This window comes from Numida meleagris, chromosome 1 (assembly GCF_002078875.1).
Source record: "Numida meleagris isolate 19003 breed g44 Domestic line chromosome 1, NumMel1.0, whole genome shotgun sequence".
In the NCBI taxonomy this organism is placed as follows: domain Eukaryota; kingdom Metazoa; phylum Chordata; class Aves; order Galliformes; family Numididae; genus Numida; species Numida meleagris.
The window spans coordinates 22406979-22421689 of NC_034409.1; the positions used below are offsets into that span (position 1 = coordinate 22406979).

Below are 14711 nucleotides of genomic sequence, written 5' to 3' on the forward strand. Positions count from 1 at the left end.
CCGGTCAATGTAACTGCATTTCATGCTTTGTAACCTCATTATTTAAAGGTTGGTTATAGTTGATGAGCTATTTACATTCATGAGCAATGACTGTTTTGCTGTGTATGCCCGTGTTGCTTGGAATGTTTTGTTTGCAGTGTAATATTTTTGATGAGGTAATTTAGATAAATCTTTGTTGTCTTTTATAAAGTAATACTAAATATATTAAATTTATTTCTCTGGTTTTAAGCATTAGGCAGAAAACCCATCAAAAACCCATCAAATTATAACCTATAGAAAAATAAAATTGATATACTCTTCAAAAAAAAGTTACTCTGCCTGGAAAACATTGGTGAAAAAAATTAACCGATCTCTTTGTGGCTCATCCTGTTGGTCATAATGGAACTGCCAGCATACAGTTATCAGATCCAAGATCTTGAAGTTATTGTGAATCAGGCTTAACATTTGAAAATACACAGTGCAGACTGTTCAGAACTTGTTTATTTTTTGAGAGGCTTGTGTTATTTAAAGTAGAAGTTAATTGCCTCCCTAAATTTACATAGTTACATTTAATTATAGTTACAAAGGAAAATATTTTATGGTGTATGTCCATAGAATCATAGAATAGTTTAGGTTGGTAGGGACCTTTAAGATCATCTAGTTCCAACCCCCCTGCTATAGGCAGGGACACCTCCCTCCAGCCCAGGTTGCTCAAAGCTCCATCCAGCCTGGCCTGGAATGCTTCCAGGGAGGGAGCACCCACAACCACACTGGGCAACCTGTTACAGTGTCTCACCACCCTCACAGTAAAGAATTTCTTCCTAATATCTAGTCTAGATCTACCCTCTTCCAGTTTAAAGCCATTTTCCCCCATTGTGTTGCTACCTGCCCTTATATGAAGTCCCTCCCCAGCTTTCCTGTAGGCCCCCTTCAGGTCCTGGAAGGCTGCTATAAGGTCCCCTTGGAGCCTTCTCCAGGCTGAAGAGCCCCAGCCTGTCCTCAGAGGGGAGATCCAGCCCTCTGATCATCACAATGATGTCCCTTCTCTGGACCTGCTCCAACAACTCCGTGTCCTTCTTGTGTTGGGGACTGGAGCCCCCAACAGCAAAGTGCTACAGAATTTGCTACACTCTGTTGACTGCTTGCAACACATATTCTAGATTTGTAATTCACCAAAGACAAAGCTCTTTGCTCTAACAAATTAAAGCTGCCTAGTAAAAAGCAGTAGCATTTAAAAAGAGAGATAAGCATGTATTTAGTAGCAAACAGCTGCTCAGCAGAACGTGAACTTGTACACCTGAATGACCAGTGCATTCTAACATCAATGGAAGTCTTTCTGTTGGTTTTACCATTAAAATGAGGTTCTGGATTTTTGTTCAGGACATCAGCTACTCAAGTACATGAACGTTTCAGTTGATTTACATATTTTTCAGGAGTTAAGGTAAGAATGGCTGCTAAGACCAGGTCTCTGCCTGCATGCTAAAAGAATTTATGAAGAAAATTATGGGTGAAAAGGCAAAAATGAAAGCATGAATCATATATAGAAGTAGGCTACTGTCTATAAATTTATTGTCTTTCTTTTTAAATTGTTGTTTAAAAAAGCACATTTTACACCTGAAAAAAAACAACACCTGAATGGAAGTTTGGAGAAGCTCCTATTCTTATATATTCCTATATGTAATAGGAAGAATATTCCTATTCTTCCTATTGCAATGTCATGTGGTCTTGGAGATTTTTGAAATGTACAGAATTATAGAATAATTCATGTTTGAAGGGACCTCAAGACTCCCAACTTCTACTCAAGCTCATTCAGCTATGAGGTCAGACAAAAAACTTGACACGAGTCACCAGTCTGTGCTTGCAGTCCAGAAGGCCAACTGTATTTTGGGCTGCATCAAAAGAGGGGTGGCCAGCAGGGAAAGGGAGGTGATTGTCCTCCTCTACTCTGCCCTTGTAAGGCCCTACCTGGAGTACTGCATCCAGGTCTGGGGCCCCCAGGACAAGAAAGATGTGGAACCATTGGAGCAGATCCAGAGGAGGGCCATGAAGATGATCAGAGGGCTGGAGCACCTCTTATGAAGAAAGGCTGAGAGAGTTGGTCTTGTTCACCTTGGAGAAGGCTCTGGGCAAGACCTTGTTCCAGCCTTCCAGTACTTAAAATGAGTTTATAAACAGGAGGGAGATTGACTTTTTACATGCGCAGATAGTGATAGGGCAAGGGGGAACATTTTTAAACTAAAAGAGGAAAGATTTAGCTTATGTATTAGGAGAAATTTTTTTACTCAGAGTGGTGAGGCACTTGAACAGCTGCTCAGAGAAGCTTGTGGATGCCCAATCCCTGGAGGCACTCAAGGCCAGGCTGGATGGGGCCCTGGGCAGCCTGAGCTGGTGGGTGGCAACTCTGCCCACGGCAGGGGAGATGGAACTGGATGGTCTTTAAGGTGCCTTCCAACCCAAGTCATTCTATGATTCTGTGAATTGCTTAAGGCTTTATCCACTCATATCTTCAAAATGTTTACAGATGGAGAATGCACAACTTCTAGGCAATTTGTTCCAGTGCCTGACTGTCCTCACCTTAAAAAAAAAACAAAAACAAAACAAAAAAAACACTCCTATCCAGTTGAAAGCTGTTTTTTTTCTTCGAAGTCTGCTGACTCTTATTCTTTTACTGAGCACAACTGCCTTAATTTTGATAATCTTTTCGTAAATTTCTGAAAGTTTCTATCGGGATTTTCTTAAGCCTTCTATTCTCCAGGCTGAACAAGTACAGCCTCTCCTCCTACATCAAGTGCTTCTGCCTCCTGAGCTTCTCAGTGGAATGCTACTAGATGCACAGTTATGAATTCATGCTTAAAGAGCTCTAGATTCTCTGTTCAGTGGAGCATTAGCAACCAAGCCTGTTTTAGCCTGCTAGAGAATTGCTTGCAAACAATTTTTTTTTGTTTATGCAGAAGTCCACTTGACTATTATCTAGGACATGGCTGTCTTGTGATTTTGAAGTTTCAGGAGAAGGAAATAAATGGCTACCTGCATATACAGTGAAAACTCATGTCTTTCTTCAAGTTGGTATCCAAAAATGGCTTTTGAAAGCACAGAAATTGAGTGTTTTGAAAAATGCGGTATCTTGAAAAGAACATTGCTGAAAAATTTTAAATTAGTAATTTATTGGATATCTAGTTGAATCTTTTTGTTAGATGAAAGCCAAGTATGGCCAACTCAATTCTAAAACAGAGTAACTTTTTAAATCTAACATGATTGAAATTATCATGCAGTATTTCATGTTACATAGGTTGCTCTGAAAGTAATGCCTTCTGTTTATTTCAATGGAAAGCACAGCAGATACAAAAAGCACAATAACGCTGCTTGATAGAACAAATTCTCAGCTATAAAATGCTATTTTTTCAACATAGTCACCACCATTAGCTATGTATTTTCACCTGCGGTGAATAAGAGCCTGTATGGGAACTGCTGAGTCATGGCCTGAACCACTGATTGAGCACCTGGGGAAAGGACCCAGTCAGCCCTGGGAGCACAGGTGAAGGCAATTCACTGTGTGATAGGAAGGAGTGGAGCCAGGCTCCACCTCTCTTAGGCCTCATTTAAGGGCTGACTCCCTTGTGGAGTTTTTCCCTGTGAGCCTATATCTTCAGAGATGAGTGAGCACTTTTCCTTTGTAACACCTTTCATTTGTGGTAGTCCCTTTTGCTATTATACCTCCTGTAACACCATCCCACTGCATTCATCTTTCTAATTGTGTCAACGGTTTACGGGCATTCGGCCCGGTTCTGTGATGAAGGGGACGGGGGACCCACGGGCCCATGCCCTGGGAAAAGGGTAAGGAGATGCCCCTAAGAGCAAAAACAGTGGCAACAATCTGAGGAGAAACAAACTAATTTACTAAATAAGATATTGGAATGCAAAACAACACACTATAATACGATATCATTACAATTTAAGCTGATAAATCCAATACAGAGAGAGAGAATGTCCCAAAATCAAGGTAGGCCTTGCTCTACTACCAATGATAAGACGGCTGGAGAGCGAGGTGCTGCCAGGACAAGAGATGGGCGGAAAAAGGGACGAGGTTGTGTGATCTGCAAGTTTTTATCTTTTCCCTCTGGCCGGAAATGGTAACAGAGGAGCAAAGTACCTTGGGGAATGTAGTAGTCCTTCTCTTCTGAGAACCAGGTACATACACTACATGATGTTATGATGTGGAATACCAATAACTGAAAATCATAAAACCATGACAAATTGTTACAGTGTCATGCTCATAAAAATCTGCACTGTCTGAGGTGATCCGCTGTTGCTATCACCACTGCTGAAATGCACCACCCACCACCTCACTGTGTTCACATCTACTTTTTGGTCTCCATCAACGTTCAACAAGTGTCAGTGAATGTCAGTGGGTGCAATTTTTTCTGCATGGAGGAACTCAATGACACACCTTCGCTTCATAAGCCATTTTTTAGGCTGCCATCTGTTGTATGGCAACAAAATGTAACTGAATTAATGAGAAGGTTCAGCCTCTACTGCCATACCGCCAACATCTGCCTCTGATGTTTAGCCCACATAATAAAATAGGAGGCATTACTTTTTGGAGCAACCTTAAGAGTTTTCTTTGACTGCTACTTTAATCATCTCACATCTGATTTTTATGTTGTTACTGAATTTTTAAAAAAGATTTTTAGCATTATTTGTCCATAGCATTTATAATTGTATTATGCTTTGATAAGGCATTAATTTGAAACTTTTTGATAATAGTTACTGTGTTCATTCACTTGTTTATAGAGGTTACAAATGTACTGGACAGGTATGAAGAATGTAAGTTTGCTCTGCATCAGACAGTGATAAAGACTGGAGATTCCAACCCAGGAGATCAGAGTCAGATCAGAGGCATTCTATTTCTAGGAGACGTTTTCTGGGAAATCTGCCTAGGCTTATTTACCTTCAATTGTCATTGCATTTCATGGGGAAAAGAAAGCTGCTCAGATAAAGGGTCAGATCTGCCAGTTTCTATTAGAACTGAGTAAAAGCACAGCTGATCATCATTTCTTGAATTTCAGAGTTGCACAAAAGGTAACTTTGGAATCTATTTGTAAAATAGCCCCTGTTTTGAAGCCTTGATTTTTCCTGGATAATGAGAACAAATTACTGTAAAACATCAGTGCATCTTCAAAGGATAACAGACTAAGATGAAATTCTGACCTCCTTTCGCTTCAGGGGCATTATTAAACTATCTTAAATTCTAGCTTAAAGGTTGAGTCCATGAGGACTCATGAAATGCTGGTGGTAAATACTGGCTTTGCCTCAGTTCTTTCCCACCTGTAAATACTAACAAGAAAGGGGATTGGCCCATATGGCTTGTATTTCTCATTCTACACTAGCAGAGACACCTGGACAGTTAATACCTGCAGTTCACTTCACAGGACTCTATTGTGAGCAGGACTTTTTACAGGGAAAATTTGCCCTCTTGCTACCTACCAGAACCATTTCCAGAACCAGTTCCAGCCTTCCTCTCATGTGCAGAAGTGGATAATATGTTAGTTTGGCAAGGAACATGCATTTTTCCTACCCACTCCCATGAGGAAACATTGCATTTTCCATGACATAAATTTCCCTGTTTATGTCCTAAAGAAACAGGAACTCAAAGTAATCACTCTTTCCTCCTCCTTGACCCCCAAAGATCTCCCAATTAACAAAGCATTAATTCCATTCTTGTATTATAATGTGATTGTAAACACTGATAAAATGGTATTATAGATAAAATATGTGAGGGTAGCAAAGCAGTTGCTAGCCAATATTTGGCATATGGAAAATACTTTTTCAATAAGAAATAATACTAACGGTAACTTTTATATATATCATCTAAATCTCGGTACTTTTTTTTTTTTTTTAAGAGCCTAAATTTGAAAAGGTGTACTGTCTGGGCTAGGTGAAAATATTTTATTTTTTTTTAATATACTGCTGCAGTACCATTGTTAGCTCCCAAACCTATGGCTGTAGAATCATATTTGTATATAAAATGACTGGCATTTATTTTTATCACTGGTTTGCAGATAATTCTTTTAGCTTATCTTGCACTGTAAATTGTCCTTGTTACGAGAGTGATCCCTTTTAGTCTGACTTACAGTCCTAACTTTACCGTCATCCCACAGAGATCTGGTGTTCACACTTCTTTATATTCAGCATTTCTTACATCAGGAATGTTGAATTATGAAGTTGAGAGAATTTGTTTTTTTCTAAAGAAAAGCTTTCATAAGCAAAAGAAATTAAGCCTACATCATTTTGTTCTTCCCATTATTTTTGAGTTCCATGTTTCAACTCTGACAGGATGAGAAATATGTGGGATATGTGATATGAATACAGCTGTAAAAGAAAGCATGCATAAATCCAGTAACATGGGTAGGAGTAGAAGGCAAACACAAGGTATGTCAACATTAGAGCTTCTTTTAATAAAATTATTTAATTGAGATAGTGATGGAAAATTTTTTGTCTTTATTGCAGTTTTATAATGATTTCACAGCATTTTGTGTTTCAGGATTTGGATTTGTACTAGATTTAAAAAAAAAAAAAATCTTCATGTACAAGCAGTGTTAAACCTGTACTGAAGAACACCTATGGGTTTTCAAGGAGAAACCTGTATGGAAAATGCATGAGTAAATCAAGCATGCTTTTGTGTACATTGAAAGACATCAGACTATATTGTATTTAGGTTCCTGATAGAAGAACTTCTGCAATCTCATCTCATTTTAATTAATTCAGAGAAAAGAATCTTTTGAAAAATCTCTCTTTGCAGTAGCTAAATTTCTTTTTTATCATTTGGCAAGAAATTTTTATTTTTAGAAGTGAAGAAAAAAAAAGGAGGAGCAAATATATGCAGAAGCATTCAAGAGCCAAATTTTCTGGGGGAGGCAGACGAAGATCCAAATCAATGGGTTCTTCTCATTCCTTTTTTTAGAACTTTCTTCACTTCAGTCATTCCCAAACTGTGGTTTGTGGAGAGTTATTAAAAAGGAAAACTCAGTTTGTTTTCAGTTAGAAGTTTGATCATAAATGATGTGGTAATCTGAGAGAAAACAATCTCAGAAAATAATCCAACTCAAACATTTAAGATATTATCAGCCAGAAACAAGAACACTATACCTTTATTTTACAATTCTCTCCCTTGCATCTGCTTCTCTTTGGTCTCCATCAGTCTACTTTACATCAACCATTTCAGGAACAAGAAGCTAGGAATCTCTTGCCTTGGGCTCTTAATTCATGGAGTCATCATTTGAGTGTGGACTTGTAGAAGTTTCACATGCCAGCACTGGAGTTCTGAAACGGTGCAAGTGCTGTGTGGAAGCAAGAGTTGGACTCAATGATCCTTGTGGGTCCCTTCCATCTCAGGATATTCTATGATTCTATCATTTTTTAGCCCTATGGAAATGCAGTAGTCACCCATTAAAAAAAAAAAAAAAAAAAGTATGGGATCTTCAAATACTAATGAATCATTTGCTCTTGTGGTTAGGTTCCTGTCAGGGTATAATGCATTATCTGTCTGTGTGTTTGTTAGCCTCAAATTCCATACATTCAGGTCAGACTGTTAAATTCTTATTCAGATATGTAGGTCCTGGCAGTGTTGGTTGTGTTTATGAACTGTATTAGGAATGGAGGAGAGACAACAGAGCCTACTCTTCATTGGCTGATGTTTGAAAAACAGTGAAATAGGCTGCTTTACTTCTCTGCTTCACAAAACAAGGATCTCTGCATTGTGAGAGCTGCAGAATGAATGGAATTGACCTCAGAAGGCATGGGTTAGTGGGATAAAAACAAGGGTAGGAGCAGTAACCTGCTATTTCTCTAGACTGCCAACTGCAGTACAGATGTGTGTTCTGCAAAATGGCAAGATTTGCTGCAGATTCTGTAATTCCTTTAGTATTCTGTGGGCAACCACATTGTGCACTCTTGGTTTATATAATGCTGATGCTCAATTCATCTTGATTTTTTTATATGAAGAATAAGAGGAAGAAGCGGAGAAGTTATAGCTCATTGACTTTGTGGGCAGGAGGTGCATGCATAACTTGTCAGCACTGTTCTCGGCAGCTATATGAAAAAGCAGGTATCTCACATTCTGGAAGATACCACAGATAAGTCAACCACCTCTAGAACTACAAAGTATTTTGCTTATGTCAACTGAATGTTTCCAGTCTATACTAAATTCTCTCGAGGGTGCTCCAATTCTACATCTGTCCTCTGTGATCTGATTGTCCTTCTGTATGTTCCCTCAGACATGCAGTGAAAAGGGAGATGAAGGATTTATGAAATATCTCTGAGGAGCGGAAAGTGCAATAAAAGGGTTAACTTCCTTGTTATGGAAAAGAAAAGGAACATATAGAGGATCGACTTCATTACTTTCCTCATTAATATTATTTTTGTATCTGAAATCTGATTTGAGATTTAAATTGAACAAATTGTCTCATATTAGGCAACAGTGCTGGAATAATGCACTGTGAATTAAGGCAAATGGACTTGATGAGTCAAGCTATGTGTGCTCTGATTCAGAAGTGCATGTCTTCAGCTGGTTTACTTACAATTTTCATTGTGCTTCCTTATTTCTCCCTTGTCCTAACATGTTTTGGCACAGCTAAACATTCCTTTTATGTAACATTCTTACTATCTCACTGTGGTTGGGATGAGGCACCCATGTGCTCACCACGTGCAGTATGACTCCCTCTGCCTCATGCTGTCAGGTGATGGCAGAGATAGCTCAGCACAGACAGGGATGAAGGAGGACTGCAGAGGGACCTGTTTCCTGGCAGCAGGAGTACCTCTAGGACAATTTTCTTCTTGCATGTAACTTGTGAAATATCAAGCCAAGTTTTGCAGTGAGCATAATTCGCTCCTGACTTTTTAAATTTGGTATTTTTGGGACAGTACCACTCCATGAAGAAAGCAGCTGAACAATCCCATGTTTTTAGTGGATACACTCCAAGCGTTCCAAGCATTGGAGCACTTCCCTTACAGGGACAGGCTGAGAGAGCTGGGGCTCTTCAGCCTGGAGAAGAGAAGGCTCCGGGGGAGGACCTTATAGCAACCTTCCAATACATAAAGGAGCCTACAGGAAAGCTGGGGAGGGACTTCATATAAGGGCATGTAGTGACAGGACAAGGAGAAACGGCTTTAAACTGGGAGAGGGTAGATTTAGACTAGATATTAGGGAGAAATTCTTTACTGTGAGGGTGGTGAGACACTGGAACAGGCTGCCCAGTGAGGTTGTGGATGCCCCCTCCCTGGAGGTGTTCAAGGCCAGGCTGGATGGGGCTTTGAGCAACCTGGTCTAGAGGGAGTGTCCCTGCCTATAGCAGGGGAGTTGGAACCAGATGATCTTACAGGTCCTTTCCAACCCAAGCCATTCTTATGATTCAGCTTTCTCACTCTCTCTTCCTTTGCTGGAACTGCAATGGAGAGATTTGCTGCAGATTTCAAACCTGTCAACACCCAAATGTGTGACACCAGCTCTCAGCACATGTGAAGGAGCTGAGGGACACGGTAACACACAGCGGGGGGAGAAGCGCTGCAGAATACATTTGCTGCAGTACAGAAAACTTTTCTACAAACTCCACTTGGAAGTTGATCAAAGCTGTTATCAAGGAGCTAGAAAACAAGGCGACGGGGGCTTCACGCGTCTGCCGCCAAGCACTGGGGTATTAGAGCATGAGACGGACCCGCCCGCGCAGCGCGGCCCAGCGGAGCCGTGACACCCTCGCGCCGGGGCAGCCCGCGTGCTGCACCCGCCCGCCGCGTGACGGGAGGCCCGGAGCGGCCTCCGAGCAGGAAGTGCTGCGTGCCGGTGCCGCCGCGCGCCCTGCCTCCCCCGGGCCGGCCAGTTCCGCCGGGCGCGGCAGCATGGCTGGGCTCGGGCCCGCCGCGTTGCTGCCGCTGCTGGGCTCTCTGCTGCTGCCCGGCCTGCCCGCGGAGCACGTCCCCGCGCTGCTGTGGTCCACGGGCAGGTAGGAGAGCGAGCGGAGGGACCCCGCCGCTCTGCGTGCGTGCGGCCGTGGGGGAAGCGTTTCTGCGCGACCGCCTGTGGGAGAGAACCGCTGGCAGCAAACTGAGCCAATGAATCAATTTGCCTTGGGGCACGCTACCTAACGGGACGGCTCGCCCGTTTGTTTTTTTTTTTTTTTTTTTTTTTTTGTCATTTTGCTGTCCTGAACCGGGCGGTAAGACCCACATTACTCAGATCTGGAGCGGCTGGGCTTTACTCACCCCAAGGCACCCCCGAACGCGCTGCCCCAGCGCTACGCAGGGCAGCCTCGCGGAGGAGCTGGCCAGGAGCTGCGGGCCGGGCTCACTCCTCCAGCTCCTCCACCCTGGTTTTTCTCTAAAGTGTTGTTCTCTTTCCTTATTTCTTTTCTTTCTTTCTTTCTTTCTTTCTTTCTTTCTTTCTTTCTTTCTTTCTTTCTTTCTCTTTCTTTCTTTCTTTCTTTCTTTCTTTCTTTCTTTCTNTTCTTTCTTTCTTTCTTTCTTTCTTTCTTTCTTTCTTTCTTTCTTTCTTTCTTTCTTTCTTTCTTTCTTTCTTTCTTTCTTTCTTTCTTTCTTTTCTTTCTTCTTTAATGCGATTCCTTCTTTTAAGAGGAAGTACTTTTTTTGTGCATAGGCTTTCACTTGTTGAGGGGTTATCTACTTTGCAAACCCTCCAGTGGAGAGCTCCTGCCTTCTGCACAGGATGTGTTATACCCGGTTCAGCAGCGGGCCTTCTTGCAGCTGGGTTCTTACTCCTTTCTCTCATACACACAGTCAGAATTTGGCACACTGCAGCCAGGGGCTCTGTACCTTCCTCACTTTGGATTTACCCTCCTGTAAAGCAAGAAGGGAATCCACCAAGGCTTATTGGCAACTACTGCTCTTTCAGCTGCTCGGGCTGCGCTTGCTCTGCCTTTCAGGAAACTTTGAGCTGATCAGCGTGTTTAAGCGTTGATTTATCTAAGCGCCACCAGGAAGACAGACCAAATGCTGCTGTCATTTATCTCAGCATACATCTCATGTCTTTGGGCAAGATTACTAAAATTAAGGTCTCAGAGCTAAATCCTTGTGTCTTGTTGTCGTTTTGTGGCTGCTGTTTTTTAGTTCTCAATGCAGTAACTTTAAGAGAGAGAAAGGAGTTGGAGAGATTTTATGACCAGCAGCAGTTACGCCATTTAAGTTCTTCAGGGAATTTTTCTCCACGTATAGTGCTGTATAGACAAGCATGGTGCTTTTCTGTTTTTTCATGTCTCATGCTTTAAAGCTGAGAGCTGCTGATAAATTGAATTTGAAAACGTATCGGTATGAGGTGCTTGTTGGGTTTCTTTTATATATATCCTGGGCATTGTATTTTCTCAGTGGTAATGAATACCAAATTTGATGTATGTCAGCTGATCTCTTAAAAGTTTCCGGAGTGTTCTTAAGCACTTCCTCTGGCCCCTGGCAGCCACAGCGTACAAGAACCTGGAAACGTTACCATTTCAATAAGTTTGATTAGGTAACTGAACAGTTCCATACCCCACACCCCCAAAAGAAATAAACATATTTTAACATTAAGGCCTTTTGTATTCAAAATACTTCATCTGTTCACCTTGATATAACTCAGGTACGTGAGCTATCTCTATATTTAAAAACTAAGTAAGTGTTGGAGAGAGTTGTTCTTAGGATAAAAGTGATCTTGAGAGTCTGAGAAAACACCAGTGCTGCCTTTGGCCTAGTTTATATAAATAATACACATGTTGTCAATATAAGCAATGTCCCAGGGAGGTCATAAAACAAACTTTCCACCAAGATGCAGTTAGCAACTTGCTCTGCTGCAGATTGTTCAGGTCTATACAAATATAGAGCAAGACAATCAGGATGGTGGACTGTTTAAACCAGTTTTGTGTTTCCATCAATAGAAGAATAGAAGTGTTCCTCCTACCATGACCTTTCTGTTTTTAAAAGGGGAAGTGAGGGAAAAATTCGTTCTTGTGAAAGCCTGTGAAGCTACTGGAAAGGGGATTATGTTATTTTATAAAATAAAGAAACAGCAACAGGAACTTCTGTTTGCATCTTGGTACTTAGTGGCGATGCAGGGTTTTCAGTGGGTGTTCTACAGCCCTGTGAAATGTGGGAACTACTGTTGAGAGTTTTAGGAAGAGCGACTAAAGAAATGCAGCAGTTATCAGTGGATTTCTATACACTTTGTGAAAAAATCCCACCAATTTAAAACTTTAGTTTTATTCACTGCCAGACAGGAGTTGAGATTCACCCATCTGTTCCATCACTGTCTCCTGGGTTAACTGTCAGGATACCGTACTGAATCCTTGAGGGATAATACAGCATTTGTAAAGTGGTGTCTCTGAAGAACTGTATTAGGAGAATGTGACATTTTAAAATCTCTCATGCATTATTGTACTGTGATCGTGCTATTCAAGGTTAATATTAGATAACAGATGCAGAGGTTTATTATTTTTTTTGTATCAAACAACAATCTTCCCACATTGCACTCAGGAGAAAGATGAAGGGAATCAGACAGTAGGTCACAGTGTCCTGCTTTTCACAGAGGGATACTGAATTATCGGTGGGCATTTTCCAAAATAACTTTGCCCTGGGAAAATTAGCATTATCTTAAATCAGACTTTAAGCTAAAGCCATTAATATTGCTGCTTCCCAGAGCAGGAGGGATGGGGGGAGGTTCCTCCTACATGTGATTCAGAACGGAAACATGATTTAGCCATTTTGAAACAATATTCAAAAGAATTTCTTTCTATGCACAGATTAGAGAGAGCCTGAGGAAATAAACTCATTAAAAGTAGCTTCTGTGATTGCCCTTCATGTGTCTGTTTTAGACTGATTTTTGCTTGTAGTCACTGAGGATTTATAACTACCTTCATTTATGCTATGCTATGAATCTTTTTCTGGTAAATCCAGATTACAAGTGATTTTGAGAATGTGTTAGTGCCAAATAGGACTTATGCCATGTTTCCTAAAGCTGCAAGGAATTTACTGAAAAATCTTGCTGGAAGGAGTTGCAGCTTAGAAAGGAGACAGTGGAATCAGAAAATTATTTTAGCTTTAAGTTTTCTGGAATTCTGTGCAGATGCTCTGAGCCTGTATGCTTGAGGAGCTCTTTGAATTGTTTTTTCCTGTAGTTACCAGTTGTCATGGTACTGGTGCTGCTAGAAATGGTGACATGAGCTTTTTGTGTAGAAGTGATGCTTGAAATCATTTCCACAATTTTATTAATAAGCTTCCTTACTCCTTCTGTGCAGGGGAAACTGTTATTTCTAATGTGGTGATCCGATGTGGTAATAGTGACTAAAAGAGACAACCGACAGGAATAACTTGTAGGTGGGAGTTCAGAATGCAACTACAGAGCAAAAGTGTACCGGTGACAACAGGTCAGAGCGAGGAAGCCCTACTTTTTTACCATCTGTCCTCTCAAAGGTCCAGATAGAAGAACTCTTGAAATCTTTGCTCCCCTTTCTGCCTGGGAGGAAGACAGATCAGAAAGCGTATCCCAGCTTTGCAGTAGACTGTGTGCTTAGACTTCTTGTGTGCCCAAGCAATAAGAAGGAAGCAGAAAACTCTCAAGCGTAGCTACCCTTCCTTTCTTTACCACACTGTCTGGCTACAGAGTGCAGCTGAGCACTGAGCTTCTGCATTTCTAGCCCAAGGAGAGAACAAATGTTAGCAGAGGTCTCCACGGCTGAGACGCGGCTGTGCTACAGGAGGCCGGGCCTGCTGGGCCTGCAGATGGCTGTGCTGTTCCAGGCATCACATTTTGTGTCAGCCATCAATAAATAGCAGCAATCAATATGTGTGCTGGCCTGCTGCCTACCTCGTCCTCTGCCATCTTTCACTCATATGCTGCTGGAGGTGAAGAGTTCAAAGGAATAGTTGGGTTCACTGCAGGCAGTAATGCACACCCTCAGCATATCCACCACGTGGCTACATATCTCACTTAACAGTAAGCAGCCAGCAAAACACGCTGACATTTCCCATCTGACCTGTGGAGAGAGTTCTGTTGCACCACAGTACAGGCTCGTTAAGTGAGGCCCAGCACACTGCACAGCACCTGGCAGGCTAGTGAAGGGAAGCAAAATATGTGTATCATACAGGAAATATATGTATTGTAACACTGTATTATAAGAGAATTATTAGCTAACCGATGGAGATTTATTTTTCTAATGATGCTGTTGGAGCTATTAAAGTTGATGCCTGAAAGCTAAAAGGTCTCACAAAAGGTGCTTTTCTGGGTTAAATAGCTAGCAAGGGCTGCTCCAAGGAACAAGGAAGCCTTAGAAGCAAAGTATGTTTTAAAGCATGATCATTACATTTCTGTTTTAAGACAAAAGCCTTTGCCATTGTGCTGCTGCAAATGAATTAATTAGTTTTGTTTCATGTTCTCTGTTACTTTTTATTCTTAATTGCAAATCCAGAGAGTTCTCAAAATCTTCAATTTTTTTTCTAAAGCTAGACTTGTAAAAGATGTTGCCAGTTACCTGATTTGCAAAAATAAATATAACAAGGTATGCACTATTATTTCCCTTCATACAAACTGTTCTTTAACACTTCTTGATCAAATATATCTTCTTTTCCTTCAGTATTGCTAGTATTTTGGTGCGGCCACGCAGTCCTTAATGTCACTCTAGAAGTCAGTTACTGAACTCAGAATCTTCAAGAGTTTTTCTTAATTTTTTCCAAATACTTTATTCTTAAAGTTTATATTTAGA

The 14711-nt window shown here is 41.1% G+C and overlaps 1 protein-coding gene across 1 annotated transcript in view; it reads left to right on the forward strand.

Annotated features, from left to right (window-relative positions):
* ATP6AP1 (ATPase H+ transporting accessory protein 1) overlaps positions 9810-14711 on the forward strand; it is a 53902-nt gene continuing 49000 nt past the window's right edge. Inside the window, exon 1 of the mRNA XM_021384797.1 lies at positions 9810-9974. Coding sequence (XP_021240472.1) covers positions 9871-9974 — 104 coding nt within the window. The 5' untranslated portion in view covers positions 9810-9870. The remainder of the gene's footprint in view (positions 9975-14711) is intronic.